The sequence below is a fragment of the Trichoderma evansii genome (genome assembly GCF_050947405.1).
Source record: "Trichoderma evansii strain SZMC 28006 chromosome Unknown GGI43scaffold_22, whole genome shotgun sequence".
In the NCBI taxonomy this organism is placed as follows: domain Eukaryota; kingdom Fungi; phylum Ascomycota; class Sordariomycetes; order Hypocreales; family Hypocreaceae; genus Trichoderma; species Trichoderma evansii.
Window position 1 is genome coordinate 466,605 of NW_028145184.1, and position 19,520 is coordinate 486,124.

The window sequence follows — 19,520 nt, forward strand, 5'->3', positions numbered from 1 at the left end:
TTACTTACTTCAGTAGGATCATGTCCGTCAATATAGCTAAGAGAGAGACCTCCGATATTTTGTTTGTCTATCTCTCCCACTCGCTGAAAAGACACAACGGTATTAAAAAGAGCAGCAGTACCCAGTCCAAGAGTTCGATGGATAGCCCCCAATTGGACATGCTGATGAGGCAAACTTGCTAGATAGTCGCTTTGGAGATTTTGTAGAATGTCAAGCACCGTCCGCGATCTATCTAAGACAACACGACAAGGGATCATGGCAATCATGGGCCCAAAAATTCGATCGGCATACTCTATAGGAACGTCACGTCCCAAACTGAGGCTCCCAAAGCAGGGAATATCCGTAGCAGCAAATCTATTCAAAACTAGCGCCCATGCAGCCTGGATAACAGTGGCTGCCGTTATTTCCCACTGCTTGCAGAATTCTCGAATTACAGCTGTATCAATTCCGACGACATGGGCGTGTAATTCTGGCTCATCGGCTGGAGAGTCATCAACTGCAGGTGTAGCTGGGAAGAAGCAAGGCTCTACGCCGGCCAAATGAAGGCCCCAGAATTGGATACCAGCGTCAGAAGGCAGTACGTCCAAATATTGTACGAAATCTCGATAACTTCCAGTTTCACTCATCCTACTATGGCGCTCATACGCTGAGCAGAAATCATCCCACAGTAAATCGCGAGAATAGCCATCCATAATTGCATGATCCATCTCAAGCTTGAGATAGGCGTGCTGTGAGTCCATCATACAGATGGAAAGATGGTGTCGCAATCCATGCTTTTCATACAATGGATTGCTTCTCTCTGACCTAGTACAGATCAGATTTTTGTCTTCTGGTGCCAAGATAGAGACAGTTGGTTCAGGATCTTTCAAGATAACCTGCATCGCGCCTCCGTCAGGCAAATATTGATCCACAAAGACAGCCCTGAGAAGCGAATGCCGCCGTATTACCTCTCGCCACGCTCCTACCAAGAGATTTAAGCTCACACTCTTGTTTTGCGTGCTAGAGCTGACCTGAATCAACGACCATGGGTGGTATAATGTACTGTCTTTGCCCTGTGCCATCAACATTCCCTCTTGGATTGGCGAACAACGAAAAATATCTTCAACATCTTGCGCTTGGACACCAATTCGAGAGAGCCAGTTGGCTTGAAAATAGTCAAGGCTATTATATGAATCAAAGTTCAAAGAGAAATCACTCAAGCTCAATCTAGGTTTTGTCCGAGGAAGCGTTTCCGCTAACGTCACAAGCGTTCTGCAATATTCCTCAGCCCATTTCACAATCCTCTCCTGGTGCCGCATTCCTGTGTGATAGGTTATGAAAGCCATTAATGAGCCTCTTTCAATCTTAAGATTTGCTTCAATAAGTGAGAAGCGCTGTATATCGTTGCTAGAGTTTGGCTCGCTATTGGAGGGCATAGCAATCTCTTGAAATAGGGCGTCATCTCGTTCTAGTTGCTGGTATAGCCCCATATAATTAAATAAAACTTCAATAGGAAACGTATTAGTAATTTCTTTTTCGAAATCTTTTTTCGCAAAGAGAGATGTAAAATAAGTCCATCCATTTTGTGGTACGGAGCGCATTGCATCTTTTGTTCGCCGAACCATCTCTACTAAGTCGAAGTCTGCTTGTGCAGGTACTTGCACTGGGAACATGGTGGTAAACCAACCGATAGTGGAAGATATATCAATACCATCATCCCACGGCTCCCGTCCATGGCCTTCCATGAAAATTGTGGGGATATCTCGTTCATTAAATGTTTTTCCAAAGGAATAGATAAATGCTGCCAGAAATAGCTCGACAGGGCGAGTGCGCAGCGTACTATTGCAATCACTTTCAAGGAGGAGAGAGGTGGTAGTCTCATCAAGGACAAATGAGTAGCAATCTGTATCTCGGTACACATTACTTCTGCCTTGTATCCCCCAATAGTCAGCCTGAGCTGTTGGTATTGACTTGTGGACAGGCATAGATGGCGATAGATTGGTGGTGGCATATTGATCTTGGAGGTCAATCCACCGGAAAAAGTCTACATAAGTTGTAGCTTTAGCTGTTTCTCTTGACATTAGAATTTCTTCTAGCTCTTGCAATAGCACACGCCAAGAGACTAAGTCAACCACGAGATGGTGTATAGCGATGAACAATGATGGATGTCCCTCGTAAGTAAGCAATGCCGCAGCAGCCAAGGGTCCGTTATAGATGTCCAATCTCTCGCGACATTGAATAATAATCTTAGATGCGTCATAGACAGACGATTTCGCATCAAAGAATAAGAATGACTCGGAGATATCTGAAGTAACATACTGCTGCCAGGTTCCATCATCTTCTATTCGGAAGCGGGCTCGAAGTATGGGGTGGCGCCGGATAAGAATCTCAAGTGCATTCTTTATTTCATCGGCAGTAATAGTCTTACGCAGCCGGAGGAAGAAATGCTGATCGAAAGAGGCTGTCAAGTCAGATTGTAGATGCATATAGAGCTTTTGTATAGGGCTTAATTGAGATGAGCCGTTATATGAATTAATATGTTGAGCTTCGGTCGACACAGGTGGCGTAGTAAGAAGATCTCTTTTCTTCAATCCTTCCACAAGAAGTCCAATTGTCTTCTTTCGAAGAACGTCGGTAGTGCTGATATCGATGGCGCTGGAGCGTGCTGCAGAAGAAACTTGCATGGCTGTAATAGAATCGCCTCCAAGCTGCAGAAAGCTATCATCCAGCCCTATCAAACGTTCTTGAATATTAAGAATGCGAGCCCAGATCATCTGCAACTCTTTTTCTGTGTCAGTTGTCGGCTGACGCTTAGAGTCACTTGAAGCGATATGTATCATCTCGGCTATTTGTTGTGTTGAGAAAGATGCGCCGATAGAACGAAGCTTGCGACGATCAGCTTTGCCAGTTGTTGTCATAGGCAGCTCATCTAAAGAGAATATTAAAGAAGGTATCATATAAGCCGGTAAATACTGTGTCAGATGCTCTGCTATAGTCGTAGTGGCGTCAAAAAGGTAGAGGGTTCCATCATGGATGCTTGGACGCTGGATTGCGTGCTTTTTTGAAGATGCTTTCTGTGTAACGATGAAAGCAACAAGCAATGGGTTACGATTCTCCCCTTCTTCCGATGTAATGACCTCAGCCACTACTTGCTCTGCGTCTGGGATGATTTCCTTGAGATGGTATTCGACCTCTCCTAACTCTACTCGCTGCCCTCGAATCTTGACTTGATCGTCCATTCGACCCATAAATGTTAGGCTTCCGTCATCTCGATATTTCACAAGATCTCCAGTCTTATATACTATTCCATGCCGCCCAGGATAATTTGGAGTCCCCTGAACGAGCCAAGGTGGATCTTTGATAAAAGCTGCTTCGGTGGCATTATTGTTATTGAGATACCCAGGACCGACGAGAGGTCCCTCTAGGAGTAGCTCGCCGACACATCCGGGAGGCAAAAGACGTCCATCATTTGCATCAACAATCCATGTGACAAGGCCAACTCCTCTCCCAATTCCCACTGCTTCTTCTACAGTAGATGCAGCATAATTAATAGTACTTAGAGGTGTACACTCGCTTGGACCGTAAGCATTTACCATCTTGACTTGGCTCCACCATGGTTTAATATCACCAAGATGTACAGCTTCACCCGCTAATATGATGGTCTGGAGATCACCTGGGCGGTCAGGATCTTGTAGCCGAGCAACAGAAGGTGTTAAATGAGCAACTGTAGATCGACTCGATGAAATACTAGTTGCCAAGTTGTCTCGCCGATCAGAGTCGCTTGGGACGCATAAGCATCCTCCTGCAGCCAGTGTCATCATAACGTTGCTGATGTGGACATCAAAGCTATGAGATGTAAAATCAAAAGATCGAGTATCGGAATTGAAGCCTAAGATTTTTGACTGATGGTGTAGCGCTGAGGCAAAGTTTTTATGCGTTATCATAACGCCCTTCGGTATACCAGTACTGCCAGACGTAAACACGACATACATGAGAGAGGAAGGATCCAAACCAGGAGTACCCCAAGCCGCCACCGAACGCGATTCGTCGGTCAGATCCCCATTGATAACGAGCACATTGTCTGCCATGCGTAAAGACAAGGGCTGGTTTATAGCTGACGATAAGATAACCTTGGCGTCAACTTGTCGGACAATAATCTTGAGGCGTTGCTCAGGGAGAGCTGGATCAAGCAGCACAAAGGCTCCCCCAGTTTTTAGGATTCCAAGTACTGCTACCGTAGTCCAAACTGATTTTTCAAAACAAACAGGAATTATGGTATTAGCCTCCACACGGAAGGAACTGAGACGCCTGGCAACGATTGTAGAAAGCCGATCCAGTTCCCCGTATGTCAGGCTTCCATCCCAAGCACTCACAGCCATAGCGTCAGGCCGAACTCGTACATGATCTAATATTAGCTCATGGACACATCTTTCAATCGTAGAAGGGACAACGGCATTCCACTGCCATATTTGCTCGAGACTAGCGGTATCAAGCACTTTGAGGTCTCCTAACTGAGCAGATGGTCGATTGACGATCTCGCCAATTACGGCACTAAGGCAGTCCGCCAAGCGTATAGCCTCTGTTGAAGATAGGAAATTCTTTCCAAAGCTAAGCTGAATAGTAATTTCAGGACCATCAAAAGCATGAATAATTATATCGTACTATATGAAGTCAGTATTTGTCACTTTAAAAAAAGGAATAAAGGGTCTATATCTTTCGCACCTCTGTTGGATCAACGCCATCAATATCTCGGATAACCAAGTCATCTCGTCCTATATCAACTTCTTCTTTGTCCCTCTGAAGAGAAACAATACTGTTGAATAGGTTTGAAGAACTACAACCGAGAGCTCGATTAATGGCGGCCAATGGAGTATGTTGATGCGGTAGACTGGTCAAATAATCATCCTGCATTTGACGGACCACTTCGATAACGCTGCTTGATGTTTCAAGTACTATACGGCAAGGTACAACAGTGATTATAGGGCCAACGATACAGCCCACATCAGGAACAGATATATCTCGACCAGAACTTAGAATTCCGAAACATGGGGTTACACTCTTAGAAAACTTGCTTAAAACCAGCGCCCATGCGGTCTGAATGACGGATGCTGCTGTTGCTTCCCAATGTTTACAGAAACTTCTAAGAGCAGCGCTATCAACACCGCGTACATCGGTAACGGTGGCAGGGCTATTATGGGCCGCAAAGTCAGAGCCAGGAAAAATGCATGGTTCCATATTGGCCAGCCGCTGGCTCCAAAATTGTAGCCCGGAATCCAAGGATTGCTTCTCTAAGTACTGTATAAAATCTTTGTACGAACCACTCTCAATTGAAAGATTTGCTGAAGAAGCTTTATATGCCGTGCGGAAGTCGTCCCAAAGCAAGCTGCGCGAGTAGCCGTCTATAATGACATGATCTGCTTCGAAACGAAGATACGCTCGAGTTGAATCCACCATGCAAATAGTGAGCCAATGCCTTGGTTGATATTCTCCATAAGAGGTGCTATGTCCATCAAATTGATTTTGGATGAGCTTCTCGTAGCCCGAATCCCACACTGATATTGCTGGTTTAGGATCTTTTAAGATAACCTGCATTACCCTATCACTACCGGGGAAGCGGTCAATAAAGACAGCCCGTAACAGCGAATGCCTTTGTACAACAGCGTTCCACGCCTGTATAAGACGGTTGATACTAAGGGAAGTCTTTTGGCCATCAACGCTGATCTCGATCAAAGACCAGGGTCGATATAGAGTATGGTCCCTACTCCGCGCCATCAACATGCCCTCTTGTACAGGTGAACATGGGAATATATCGTCAATATCGGTAGGGGCGATTTGAAGTCGATCTAGCCAGACTTTTTTGAATTGATCAATATGATCGTATGATGTGAATGCCAGCGGAAAATCGCTTAGGGTCCAGCTATGGAGTGTATTGGCGAGCGCTTCAGCCTTGCGCAACAATACAGATTCGTATTCTGCGATCCACGCCTCAATAGCATCTCGATGCTTCATATTTTTATGATACACAATAGAAAAAGAAATGCATCCGTTTATAACTTGAATATTGGTCTCAATAAGTGAGAATCGATGTACTTGAAGATGAGAAGCAGGATCGCTGCCATCAGGCAAAATTTCTTGCTCAAACATGGCATCGGAACGCTCTAGCTGTTGATATAGACCTGAGTAGTTGAATGTAATTTCTACTGGAAAGTTAGTAACGTTTTTTCGAGCGTTTTCTTCATCCGAAAAATGAGATGTAAAATAAGACCAGCCATTATGAGGCATGGAGCGCATATAGTCTTTAGTTTGTTTGATGATGTTCAGGAGATCACGGCTTGTATCCTGTATATGAACAGGGAATAAAGTGGTAAACCAGCCAATAGTGTTGGAGATATCAACTGTGTTATCCCATACTTCACGTCCATGGCCTTCTACAAAAATTGCAGGGGCAGAACGGTAAGGGAACGACACAGTGAAAGAATAGATGAGCATAGCTAACAATAGCTCATTGGGGCGTGTTGCGAACACGTCGCTGCTTCTTCCAAGATAAAAAGAGCTAATAGATTCATCAAGCGTAAAAGAATGTTCTATTGTGTCCCCATATAAATTTGTCATATTTTGCATGCCCCAGAAGTCAATAGGTTGAGACTTAGTAAATAGAGAATTTTGCGGAGAGGTTGCGATATTAGTAGCGGCATAATGTGCCTGCATGGTAACCCATGAAGAGAAGTCCAGTGATGGTAAGCTGGTTACAGCTCCGAAGGAGAGAATCTGTTCCAGTTCGTTGAGAAGCACACGCCAAGAGACCAAGTCGACTACAAGGTGGTGGATAGTTATAAAAAGTTTTGTTTGGAGCCCATCTCCAAAGAAAAGAGCCGCAGCTACGAGAGGGCCTTGTTCCGTATTGAGGCTGTCTCGACAATTGACGACCGTATCAGAAATATCCGAGTCCAATGAGTACATTTTGGTTGTAAGAGAAAAAGAATTGGAGATATCAGGAGATATATATTGCTGCCATGTTCCGTCGCTATCTTGTCGAAAACGGGCTCGAAGTATCGCATGTCGACGTACGAGAATTGAAAGAGCATTGTGTAGATCATGTTTGCTGACAGAATGACGAATGTGAAGGAAGAAATATTGGTCAAAACACTTTGTCAGATCGGGTTGTAGAAGAACGTATAATCTCTGCATCGGTGAGAGGGGCAGAGGAGACTCGATGTTGGATTCTGGATGGTTTTGGGCCAGCAGTGACTGTGATTTTGAAACGAGTCTTTTATTTGTCTCAAGACTTTTGGCTAAAGCAGATACAGTCTTTTTCCGCAGCACATCCGTCGTCCCAATATTTAGAGATAAAGCGCGGGCAGCAGATGAAAACTGCATCGCCGTGATAGAGTCGCCTCCGAGCTGGAAGAAACCGTCATCCATGCCAATTGTCGAAGGATCTATGTTTAGCACTCGCGCCAAGAGTTTCTGCAGTACTTTCTCAGCATCAGACGCTGGTTCTCGTTTTGGTCCTCGGATAGTGGTTTGTGCCTTAGTGATCTCCTCGGCGGAAAATGATGCTCCGAGTTCATGCAGGCGCCTATGATCAATTTTACCCGTGGGTGTCGATGGTAGGCTAGCCATAGAGAAGAAGATCGTTGGAACCATATAGCTGGGAAGATATTCAGCAAGCTTAGTTTCCACATCAGGAGTGATAGGAAACACTGAAGGCATGACGGGAACTTGGGCTATATCATCATGATGTCCAACTTCTAGAAATACAGCAAGTTGTTGGTTTGAGCTGGAGCCGCGCAGTATGATAACTTCTGCAACAGCCCGCTTCACGTCAGGTAAGACCTCTTGTACTCGATGGCTTACTTCACCAAGCTCAACGCGCTGCCCGCGGATCTTAATTTGGTCGTCGTTTCGGCTAATAAATGTCAAGCTGCCATCTTCATTATACCGCACAAGATCGCCTGTTTTATAAAGTCGATCGCTTTTTCTCACCATATTAGATGATTTGTCATATATCAACCAGTCTGGATCATTAATAAATGCCTGGCTGGTCTTATCGGTATCGTTAAGATATCCAGGCCCTACCAGAGGACCTTCAAGTAACAGCTCTCCTATACATCCAAGTGGCAGCAGGCAATTGTGATTATCAGGGTCGACAACCCATGTCAAGAGGCCAGCTCCCTTTCCTATACGAAGTGTCTGTGCTGGACTGGTAGCGTCATAGTTAATAGTGCTAAGAGTTGTGCATTCGCTTGGCCCATATGCGTGCATGATTTGCACTTTGTTCCACCAAGGCTCTATATCATGTGCGTGGACAGCTTCTCCGGCCAATACTAATATATTTAAGCTTGGCACCTGTTCAGGCGATAGGAGGCGGGCCACAGAAGGAGTGAGATCAGCTACATTGGCGTCTAAGGACTGCATGCTCCCGGCTAAGTTATTCCTACGTTCTTCTTCGCTGGGCACACATAAGCAGCCACCCGCGACTAAAGTAGTAAAAAGATTACTGATAGATGCATCAAATGCATAAGAAGCAAAATCGTAGACTCTTGAGCGTGAGTTTAATCCCCGAAGGCCAACCTGATAATGGAGGGCTGAGGACAGATTCCGATGTGTTACAACGACACCTTTGGGTGTACCTGTAGTCCCGGATGTAAAAACAACGTATGCAATAGATGCTGCAACAGCTCTTTTGATGATTGGTGAAGTAATAAAGCTAGGCCATGACGAGACATCTGGACCAACGACAACCACCGTGGATACAAGTTGAGCAGATAGGTCATGCTGAGCATGGGAAGAGAGTATAAGAAATGCTTCAACTTGGCTCACTGTAGATAACAGTCTCTGATTTGGGAGAGAATGATCAAGCATCACAAAAGCTCCACCAGCTTTAAGTACTCCAAGGATGGCGACACTGGCCCACATCGACTTCTCGAAGCATAGCGGCACGAGGACGCCGGGGCCAACACCCAGCTCGACCAGACGACCAGCCAGTTGATCAGACAGCGCCATTAACTGGGCGTAAGTCAAACCACCGTCCCATGCACACACTGCTGGGGCATTAGGCTGAGCTTGTGCACGCTCCTCAACCAACTCATGAGCGCATTTCTCAATAGGGGTCGGTACGATAGCGTTCCATTCCCATATTTGGCGAAGGTCTTCGGGGCTCGTTACATCAAGCTGGTGTATCAATTTCGAAGGGTTTTCTATGATTTGTGAAATAGCCATACCGAAACTAGCGGCTAGCCGTGCTGCGAAATCGGGTGCAAAGCGTCCCGGCCGAAGATTTACTCGGAGCTGGATCTGGCGGCCATCGTCAGACCCGCTAATCGTAATATCGTACTACCACAACTGTCAGTATCATCTCCAATAGTATGGTAGAGTTCACAGTACATACCTCTGTTGGATCGTTCCAATCCACAGGATGAATACTAATAGCATCATCCGCAGAGCCAGCGTCGACATCGTCGACTCTCTGGAAAGATATCCCAGTGTTGAATAGTGCGGAGCTATCGAGCCCTAGAGACTTGTGAATTGCTACCAGTGGTGTATGCTGATATGGGAGGCTATTCAGATAATCATTTTGGACCTGGCGCAGAATTTGGGCTACGTTTTGCGACGAATCAAGGGCAATACGGCTCGGCACCATAGCAATTAGTGGTCCAAAGATTTGATCAGCGTGTTTAATAGGGATATCCCGGCCTGAATAAAGGATACCAAAACAAGGCGTATTCATTCTAGCATATTTGCTCAGGACCAGTGCCCACGCAGCCTGGAAGATGATTGCTGGTGTAACCTCCCATCTTGAACAGAATATGCGCAGTGCGTCCGTATCTATCCCTAACACATCTGCATGCCATGCATCTCCCTTTTGGAACTTTTCTACTGGGCTAGTAGGGAAGAAACACGGCTCTATGGCGGCCAAATGATTGGCCCAGAAGTCGACTCCTGCATCAAATGAATTCTGATTCAAGTGTTCGATAAAATGCCTATAAAGGCCCGCTGAGGAAAATGAAGCAAGGTCATTACGATAAGCCACCTGTAGGTCATTCCATAGCATGCTCTGAGAGAAGCCGTCTAAGATAGTATGATTCGCATCCAATCGGATATATGCACGCGTTTCGCTCAATGGACAAATTGTCAAGTGATGCTGAAGTCCATGTGGATCGTAAGGGGCTCTAATATTCTGGTCCAGAGCAACTTCAACGATATTTTGGCGGTTTTCTTTTAGGATTGTCATATTTGTAGTTGGGTTTCGAAGAATCACTTGCAGCAATCTATTAGTGCCAGACAGATTGGCATCGATGAAAACAGCTCTCAAGAGTCCATGTCGTTTTACTACTGCCTTCCATGCGCGCTGGAGCCGCTCTATATCAAGCCGCTTTTCTCTTGGGCCTGCATTGACTTCAAGCAGTGACCATGGGTGGTAGACGGCAGAATTCTTGCTTTGGGATGCTAATATTCCCTCTTGAATAGGCGAACAGGATATAATATCCTCAACTTCGTCAGGCTTGATGCCAAAATTGTGGAGCAAATACTTATCTTGCAATTCATCAAGACTGGCATAGGACGGAAATGTTTGAGGAAAATCGGTGAGTGTCCAACGGGATGGCATTTCGGGCAAACTCTCTGCTATTAACTCAAGGACGTTTTGGTATTCGTCAATCCACCGTATAATATCCTTTTGTCGTTGAATCGCGTTGGGATATACCAAAGATGCTGTAATGCGGCCCTTGTCTACCTCAATACCAACTTCCATGAGGGAAAATCGCCGCGTATTCTGATAAGAAGGAGGTTTGCTTCCACTGGGTAAGTCGAGACGGCTGAAAAGCGCATCCTCACGTTCTAGTTGCTGGTATTGACCTGCAAAATTGAACAGAATCTCAATGGGAAATTTGAGGGCATTTTCTGCTGCCGCTCGCTCATCTGCAAAATGTGATGTAAAGTATGACCAGCCATTGCTCAATAGAGCCCTCATGGCATCTTTTGATTCTCGAATAGCATTAACCAGATCAAGATTGTCTGTACTATTCATTAACTGTACAGGAAATAGAGTGGTGAACCAGCCAATTGTAGTAGAGATGTCAATTGCATCATCCCACGGCTCTCTTCCGTGCCCTTCAGAGAAGAATACTGGAAGGAATCGATCATGAAAAACTTTATTGAAGGCATATACGAGGCCTCCAAGCAGCAGCTCCACAGGGCGCGTCTTGAAAGCATCATTGCAGCGGCCCATCAGCAGCGACGTAACTCTTTCATCAAGGGTAAATGAATATTCAACTGTATCTTTATACGTATTTGAACTGTTCTTGTCCATTCCCCAATAACTAAGAAGAGGCGGCTGTAGGGTAAAAGGACCTGGATTCAAGGGGATGAGGTTAGTGGCAGCATACTGGGTTTGTAATTCAACCCATGAAGGGAAATCAAGAGATAAATGCGTATTTATAAATCCTTGAGAGATGAATTCTTCAAATTCTTGGAGAATTACTCTCCAAGATACAAGATCAACCACGAGATGATGAATTGAAAGAAAAAGCGACTGTTGTTCATCATCATTAAATAGAGCAGCAACAACAAGAGGTCCCTGTTCTATATTCAAATTTTCTCGACAGCGGGCAATAATACTGGCTGTTTTGATTTCCCGCTGATGAAAAACCGTAGAAGAGAAGGATCCTTCAATATCAGTAGATATGAAGTGCTGCCACTGTCCACCTTGGCCGCGCCGAAAGCGGCCGCGCAATGCTGCGTGTCGCCGAACAATAGAGTCAAGAGCTCGATTAAGAGAATGGCTGTTGATCTTTTGTTTCATGGAGAAAAGGAAGGTCTGGTCAAAACAGCAGTCCAATATATCTGGCTGCAAATTGATGTATAGTCTTTGTATGGGACTAAGTGGCAGTGATTGACCAGCTTGCCACCCAATACGATGACTTGGATTCTCTGAAACGGTATTAACTTCATTGGTTGTCATATTAGATTTGAGAATTGCCGATATAGTTTTCTTCTGAAGAATATCTGCCGTGCTTATCTGGATAGAAGAGGAGCGAGACATGGAAGAGATTTGCATAGCCGTAATAGAGTCGCCTCCAAGTTGTAAGAAGCTATCATCAAGCCCAATCATGGCAGGATTGAGGTTGAGTACACGAGCCCAGATTGCCTGCATTTGAGCTTCCAACTGCGTAGTTGGTATTCTCTTTGGCCCCTGATGATTTGTTCGCATGTTTGTGAGCTCTGCTGACGAAAAGGCAGCAGCAGCAGTACGAAGCCGACGACGATCTGCTTTACCAGTTGTGGTCATCGGCAGGCTTGTCATAGTGAAGAACAAATTTGGAACCATATAGCTCGGTAGGTGCTCCGCAAGGGACTCAGCAATCCCACTTCCATCACCAAAAATACGGACAGTCAATGTTCCAGGACCGACCGATGATTCCACTTTGGTCTCGTCGATTTGCAAGAAGGCTGCTAGCTCTGGAGTTGTATCTTTACCTTCGAGTGTAATGATTTCAGCAACAACGTTTTTTGCCCTTGGCATTATCTTTTTAAGCCAGTGCTCTATTTCCTCTAGTTCAACGCGCTGACCACGAATCTTCACCTGGACATCTTTTCGTCCTATAAAGGATAAACTTCCGTCCTCTTCATATACGACTAGATCTCCAGTTTTATAGAGCCGGCCTAATCGGCCACCCCAATTAGGCGCACCTCGCACCAGCCACGATGGGTTCTCAACGAATGATGCATTATTTCTTAGCGGATCGTTGATGTAACCCGGACCTACAAGAGGGCCCTCAAGCAGAAGCTCTCCAGCACACCCAGGAGGAACGAGACGATTGTGGTCATCCGGATCTACTATCCAAGTTATCACGCCTCTCCCTATTCCAATTCTCGTGGCTTCTGTAGGACTAGACGCTTGGCTATTCACAAGGCTAAAGGGCGTGCATTCACTCGGACCATATCCGTTGACAATTTTCGCTTTGCCCCACCATCTATTGGCGTCTTCGACTCGCAACGCCTCGCCACCGAGAAAGATGGAACGCAACTCTGGCACATCTGCCGGTGAGATGAGCTTAGCCACAGAGGGAGTGAAAAAGGCGGTATTGGCTCGAAGAAGAACGATGCTTTCTGATAGTCGGCTCTTGCGATCATCTTCGCTCGGCGTACATAAGCAGCCGCCTGCGGAAAGTGTAAAAAAAGTATTAAGGATAGCAGCATCAAACGCGTAGGATGGGAAATCGAAGACTCGTGACTTTGAATTAAGATTGAGGGTATCTGTCTGGTAGTGAAGAGCAGAGGCAAAGCTCTGATGGGTCACTATAACACCCTTTGGTGTGCCTGTGCTACCCGAAGTGAACACCATATACATGGCAGAGGATGCAGAATGTACTGCGTTCAAGTCATGGACATCGTGAATAACCGCTTCTTCCTGTAGCTCTTTATCAATGACCATCACCTCAGAAACAAGGCGCAAGCTCAGCGTTTGCTGCATTTGAGATGAGAGTATTAGGCTGGCGTTCACCTGCTGGACAATATCACCAAGACGTTCCACAGGAAAAGAAGGCTCAAGCATCATAAAACATCCACCAGCTTTGAGCACACCGAGCATGGCCACGGTAGCCCACATCGACTTTTCAAAACAGAGAGGCACAACCATATCTGGTCCAACGCCCATCGACACGAGACGGCGTGCCACACGCGCCGCTAGTTGATCTAGCTGGGCAAACGACAACTCGCCATCCCAGGCGCATATGGCGGGAGAATTCGGCTGGGCGAGAGCACGTTTATGGACAATCTCATCTACACTGCGCTTAACAGTAGTTGGAACGACAAAATTTCGGCGCCAAATTTTATCCAGTTCTTGGTCTGTCATGGTGCTGATCGAGAACAGACCTTGTTTCGGATTGCTTCGAGCCAGTTGGTGCATAACATTTTCTAAGCGCTGCAGCAGACCATGAACAACCCAGGGTTCGAGCACTCTTAGATCGTATCTTGCGGTAACTTTGATGCTATCTGTTCCAAGGTCCATCTCAAGCAAAAGAGCATATGTATCGATACGAGCCTGCTGATGAATATCGCGCCACCAGCCTAACAATTCATCACTCGCCACTGTTTCAGGTTGGAGAACGAGCAAGGTCTGAAATAAGCAGGCCTGCTGAGCACCAGAGCCCATCTTTGAGATTTTCTGAAGACCAGTTTGTTCGAATGGGATCATCTCATTAGCTTGATTCTGAACACCGTCTAGATAGTCTGCAATAGCCATATCTTTAGTGAACGCCACGCGTATCGGGACTGTAGCAATAGTTGGGCCAACTATTTCATCAATGCCGCTGACTGGGGCACTTCGACCAGATACAGTAGCACCGAATACAATATCTTGCGAATGCGTCATTTCGCTAGAAACTATAGCCCAGGCGGCACGGATGAGATTTGATACTGTGATATTTTTGGCTGCTGTTGCACTTCCACGCCAAGGTATTTGATGCGTCATCATATTATCTGCAATGGGAGATCTCACAGAGGAAGGCAAGATTGGAAATATGGAGAATCCACCATCTTCTAACGCATTTTGCCAATATTGAACAGATTTCGTCTCGTCTTGGTCTTCGAGGTAACGGATGAACGCGCTAAACTGAGGTCGCCGCTCAGTAATGAAGGTTTTGTTGCCATATGCTTGAGAAACTGCTTTATAGACTAGAGGCAGCGACCAACCGTCGTAGAGGGCATGATGAATAGTCCACACAAAATATTTATAAACACCCTGTTCATCTCTGATGAGCGCATAACGCGTTAGTTTATCCCCTAATTTCATAGGCCGATCTTTATCGGTACGGAGATAAGTGTTTAAATCAATATCTTCAATCCATTCAATATCTTCTCGTAAAACAACCTGCAGAATTCGGAGTTCATATTGCACAAGGCGAGTTCGAAGGATAGGGAGGCTTCGTGCCACACTCTCCCAGGCGCTGCGGAAAGAATCGACAGAAACATCTAAAGAAAGATTTTGAACGCTCTGCATGATGTACTCGCCCGGATGTTTTGATGTCAAGGAAATAAGACCTGCTTGTAGAGGCGTACACGGGTAGGCATCTTCTATGGCAGAGGAAGCCAGCTCCAGCTGGGAAGATAGCATGTAGGGAGCCTCAAAGCCAGATTCCAGAAGCGAAAACTGGGTTGGAGTGGCAAAAGATGATACTCCATCCAAAAGTTTGACTTTTTGCGCTACATCACTTAACGTAGCATATTTCAGGTTCTCAGCTACCGCAAGCCAAATACCTGCTTTGTAGGCCATCGCCACGACTTTCATAGCGGCAATAGAATCGCCTCCTAGTTGTACAAACCGATCGTCTATGCCAATAGATGCTAATGGAAGGCCAAGCACCTGAGCCCAAATATCTAATATCAACCTTTCTGAGTCAGTGCTGGGTTGGCGCTTCGGCCTGCCAGAAGCTGTGCGCATCTCAGCCAGCTGCTGGACAGAAAAGGACTCTCCAAGTGCCCTGAGTTTACGACGATCAGTCTTTCCTGTAGTCGTCATAGGCATTTTATTAACGGGAAATAATACAGCTGGGATCATGTAGCTTGGCAAGTGTCGTGCCAGGTATTTTGTAACACCAGGAGGTACAGGGATAACTGCGAGGATCTCAGCCTCTCTACTCAAATTGGTCGTCGGAGAGTAATCATTTAAGATAAATGCAGCAAGCAAAGCAGCCGAATCGTTCGTGTTTGGTGAAATAACTTCTGAAATAACTTGCTTCGCCTCAGGCATAGCCTCTTGCAATCGGTTTTCCACTTCACCCAGCTCAACACGTTGTCCGTGAATCTTCACCTGTATGTCTTTTCGACCAATGAATAGTAAATCTCCTGTGACATTATTATACTTTACTAAATCGCCAGTTTTATATAACCGGCCACGACGTCCCGTGTGGCCTTCTGTGCCTTCAAGCAGCCATGGAGGATCTTCTATAAATGCTGCAGCCGTAGCTACAGAATTCTTAAGATACCCAAGTCCCACAAGAGGGCCTTCAAGAAGAAGTTCACCAATGCATCCAGGTGGTAAGAGGCGGTTGTGGTCATCAGCGTCGACAATCCACGTTACTAAGCCGACGCCTCGACCGATAGAAGCCACTTCTTCTGGGCTTGATGATCTATGGTTGATAGTACTAATTGGGGTGCATTCGCTTGGTCCGTATGCGTTAATTATCTTCACCTTATTCCACCAGGGCTTAGCATCATCAACGCGAACAGCTTCGCCAGCCAATATAATGGTATTGAGGGAACTATCCAAACGAATAGGCTCTTCCAAAAGCCGTGCAACAGTAGGCCCTAAATGAGCAACAGTCGAATTAGAAGATATGATGCTATCCGAGAGTCGGTTTTGGCGGTCCGTATCACTTGGAACACATAGACAGCCTCCTGAAGATAGTGTCATAAGTGCATTACTAATGTAAATATCAAAGCTATAAGATGTAAAGTCAAAAGCTCGTGTGTTTTTGTCAAAACCCAGAATTTCTGTTTGATGATGTAAAGCGGAGACAAAGTTTTGGTGCGATATCATAACACCCTTTGGAACACCGGTGCTTCCTGATGTGAAAACGGCATACAGGATCGATGAAGAAGAGCAGCGAATCTTGGCTCCTGGTGACAGACTGGTCTTCCGGAAGAAATGGTTGTCAACAACAATCGTATCAGATACAAGGCGCGAGGCTAAGGCTGAGTTCAATGCGGAAGAGAGAACCAAAGCTGCGTCTACTTGTGAAATAATAGTATGAAGACGCTCAAAGGGAAGAGATGGTTCGAGTAGTACAAATCCTGCACCCGCTTTTAAGACGCCCAGCATCGCTACGGTAGTCCATACCGATTTCTCGAAGCAAAGAGGTATAATAGTCTGGGGCATCACCCCAGCGTCAACGATTAGATGGTGGCATAGCTGTGAAGCGAGCTCATCTAGCTGCCCATACGTCAAATCACCATCCCACGCGCTCACTGCAGGTGAATTCGGCTGGGATAGCGCTCGCTGCTCAATTAATTCATGGACGCAGCGCTCAATAGTTTCTGGAATTGTACTGTTCCAACTCCATATCTGATCCAACTCTGTTGATGTGACTCCGCTGATATCACCCAGCCGAGCATCATCAACCGCGCTAACTAATTGCTGAGCTACAAACTCAAGACGGTAGAGTAACGTCCAAACGAGGTTGGCTTCGATGACCCTGTTGTCAAAACTGGCCCTGATTTCGACGCTGTCTGCAACAAGAGTAATATCAAGCGCTAAACTGTATAGGCTGACAAGCTCATTGGAGATGTTTTCATCCTGGGAGTGAATGGCGAGAAGTGTTTGGAAAAGACAAGCTTGCTGACAGCCAGGACCCATTTTACCGATGTCATTCATGCCGACCTGACTAAATAGCGCCAACTCGCCTCCGTGCCGGTGAACCGACTGAAGGAACTCAAAGATGCGCGGATTACCGGCTAATTTGACTCGGAGGGGTAGAATATCAGTGACTGCATTAGCTTGTGCATCGCTACTCGATTTCGTGACACCAAAGACGATATCTTTCGAATTTGCAATGTCGCTGCAGACAAAACCCCAAGCTGCTCTAAGGACAGTTGATGGGGTTACACTTGAAAAGTGATTGTCTGGCCATAAAAATTTGTGAGATGCGACGTCTTTAGCGAGTGGCTTTTGTATGAAAGGCGGTAGTGCGGGAAATGTGGTGAAGTTGTCATCTTCGAAAATGGCCTGCCAGTAAGCTGCCGCATCGTTACTGGGACCCTCCGCCGACAAGTTCTGATCAACAAAAGTGCCGTTTGGCTTTCCAGCGATCATTTCAGAATGTTGTGTTTGACTGCTCAATTGACTTCGGCTAGCACTCTCTACTCCTTCGATGGGTGCTATATCAACGGCTAGGCACAGTTCTTGCTCGGCATCGGCATGTTCAAGCTGCTTGACAATAGATTCGAAACGTACGAGCAAATTCTCTACCATTTCTGACTCGATTTGCCCCGAGTCATAAACGGTACGTAGATTCAGCTTGGTTGCTTCAGCTCGAATATGGAGTACAATTGCATAAGCGCCTTCATGGCTTTCATACTCATCGCGCTGCAGAAGCGTTGAGTTTTGAGACTGGACATCCAAAAGAGTCTTCAGTTTATTGTGTTCTGAAGATGTTGGAGAATCTCTTTGCGTTACGGACACCGAAACTAATTCCGATGCCTTTGACTGCACAGACTCCAGGTAATCGCCAACAAGCTGGTTGTTCGAATAGGTAACGTGCATAGGACTGCCAGCTTCAACGTTAAGCGCTGGCCCATTGTTGAGGCTCAAAGTCGGCGTCCCACTAATTGTAGAAGATGCTGTTTTTGGATAAGTAGCAGCTTCAAATGTAACCTGTTTCGAATTGGCTGTGCTACCAATGACCATAGCCCAAGCTGCACAAAGTAGACTGGGAGTTGATATTCCCACAAAATGGTTTTCTGGTGATGGAACTTGGCATTCAACCACGCAGTTTCCGGAGTGATCAAATTTCGAATGTTCAAAAAGCAGCATTTTCTTCGACATCAAGAATTTGGTTTTCGGATGTAATTCCATCGGGCCGGATTATTGTCTCTGAGCCAAAGGGACAAATATCATGACAACAAGCTCCTGTAAGAATGTCGGAACCAGCGGTTTCAAATAGTAAATTTTCTGGGCCATTCACTGTCTATATAATACTTAGATCATTTATACATAATGTAAAATTCTTACCAATCTCTCTGATTAGTATCTAAATGGATATACGTATTTTTCAATTATACTATCTCTTAGTCCGTAAGCTATCTGCGGAAACATGCGGTTGAAAGGAAACACCGCCGGTCTACAATGATAATTGTTTTTGATGTGTGGTGGTGCCTTTTTTTTTATCCACATACTAAAAAAAATATGGCTCCCTCTTCTCGCGCTAGACAGTAGTCGGTCCGCGGTATCCTCTCTCATGGCGAGGAATTAGATAGCTCGCATAGGTCGACTGCATCAGACATCTTGATTTAGACCCAGAGTAACTCGTATACTGTTGGCGGGATCGTGGTATAAACACCCGTAAAGCTCTATGGCGGCGGAAGCGTTATTTTACTTTTGTCTGACGGTCTTTTCAGCATGTACCTGTAGTTCTCTGTCATAGTGCAGCTTATATACAGACTTATCAGGGACTGGAAACTGCTGTTGATACTTTCTCTTTCGGCAAATTACTCGCTATTAAATCGGGCAGTAAACTTTCCGAAAGCTTGTGGGGTACACAACTATCTTTTTACAATCTCTTGAAGCGGTCATGATTATTTCTGGTTTGAGAAGGTTGTCTGCAGGTAAGCTATCTGATTGCTGAGATAGGAACTATTAGCTCGGCTTTAGCGCTTTTAAATCAGAAAAATTGGAGACGGATACGATTATGCGACGCCGGCAGTATTAGCTAACAGTTTATAGCAAGAACGTTATTGCGCTGTAAAAGTTCCAATCAATCCTAATTGAGCAAAGGTGCGGAGCAGATTTCCGAAAGTGCCAACCGAGAAGAGATGCTTCCAGC

At 45.6% G+C, this 19,520-nt stretch overlaps 1 protein-coding gene across 1 annotated transcript in view; it reads right to left on the reverse strand.

Annotated features, from left to right (window-relative positions):
- GGI43DRAFT_430257 (uncharacterized protein) overlaps positions 1 to 18,608 on the reverse strand; it is a 31,997-nt gene extending 13,389 nt beyond the window's left edge. The window contains exons 1-3 of the mRNA XM_083209225.1: positions 9,371 to 18,608; positions 4,702 to 9,315; positions 9 to 4,640 (exon numbers count right to left, since the gene is read on the reverse strand). Of these exons, the coding sequence (XP_083057320.1) occupies positions 9 to 4,640; positions 4,702 to 9,315; positions 9,371 to 18,553 (18,429 nt within the window). The 5' untranslated portion in view covers positions 18,554 to 18,608. The remainder of the gene's footprint in view (positions 1 to 8; positions 4,641 to 4,701; positions 9,316 to 9,370) is intronic.
- Between the last annotated feature and the right edge of the window lie 912 nt (positions 18,609 to 19,520).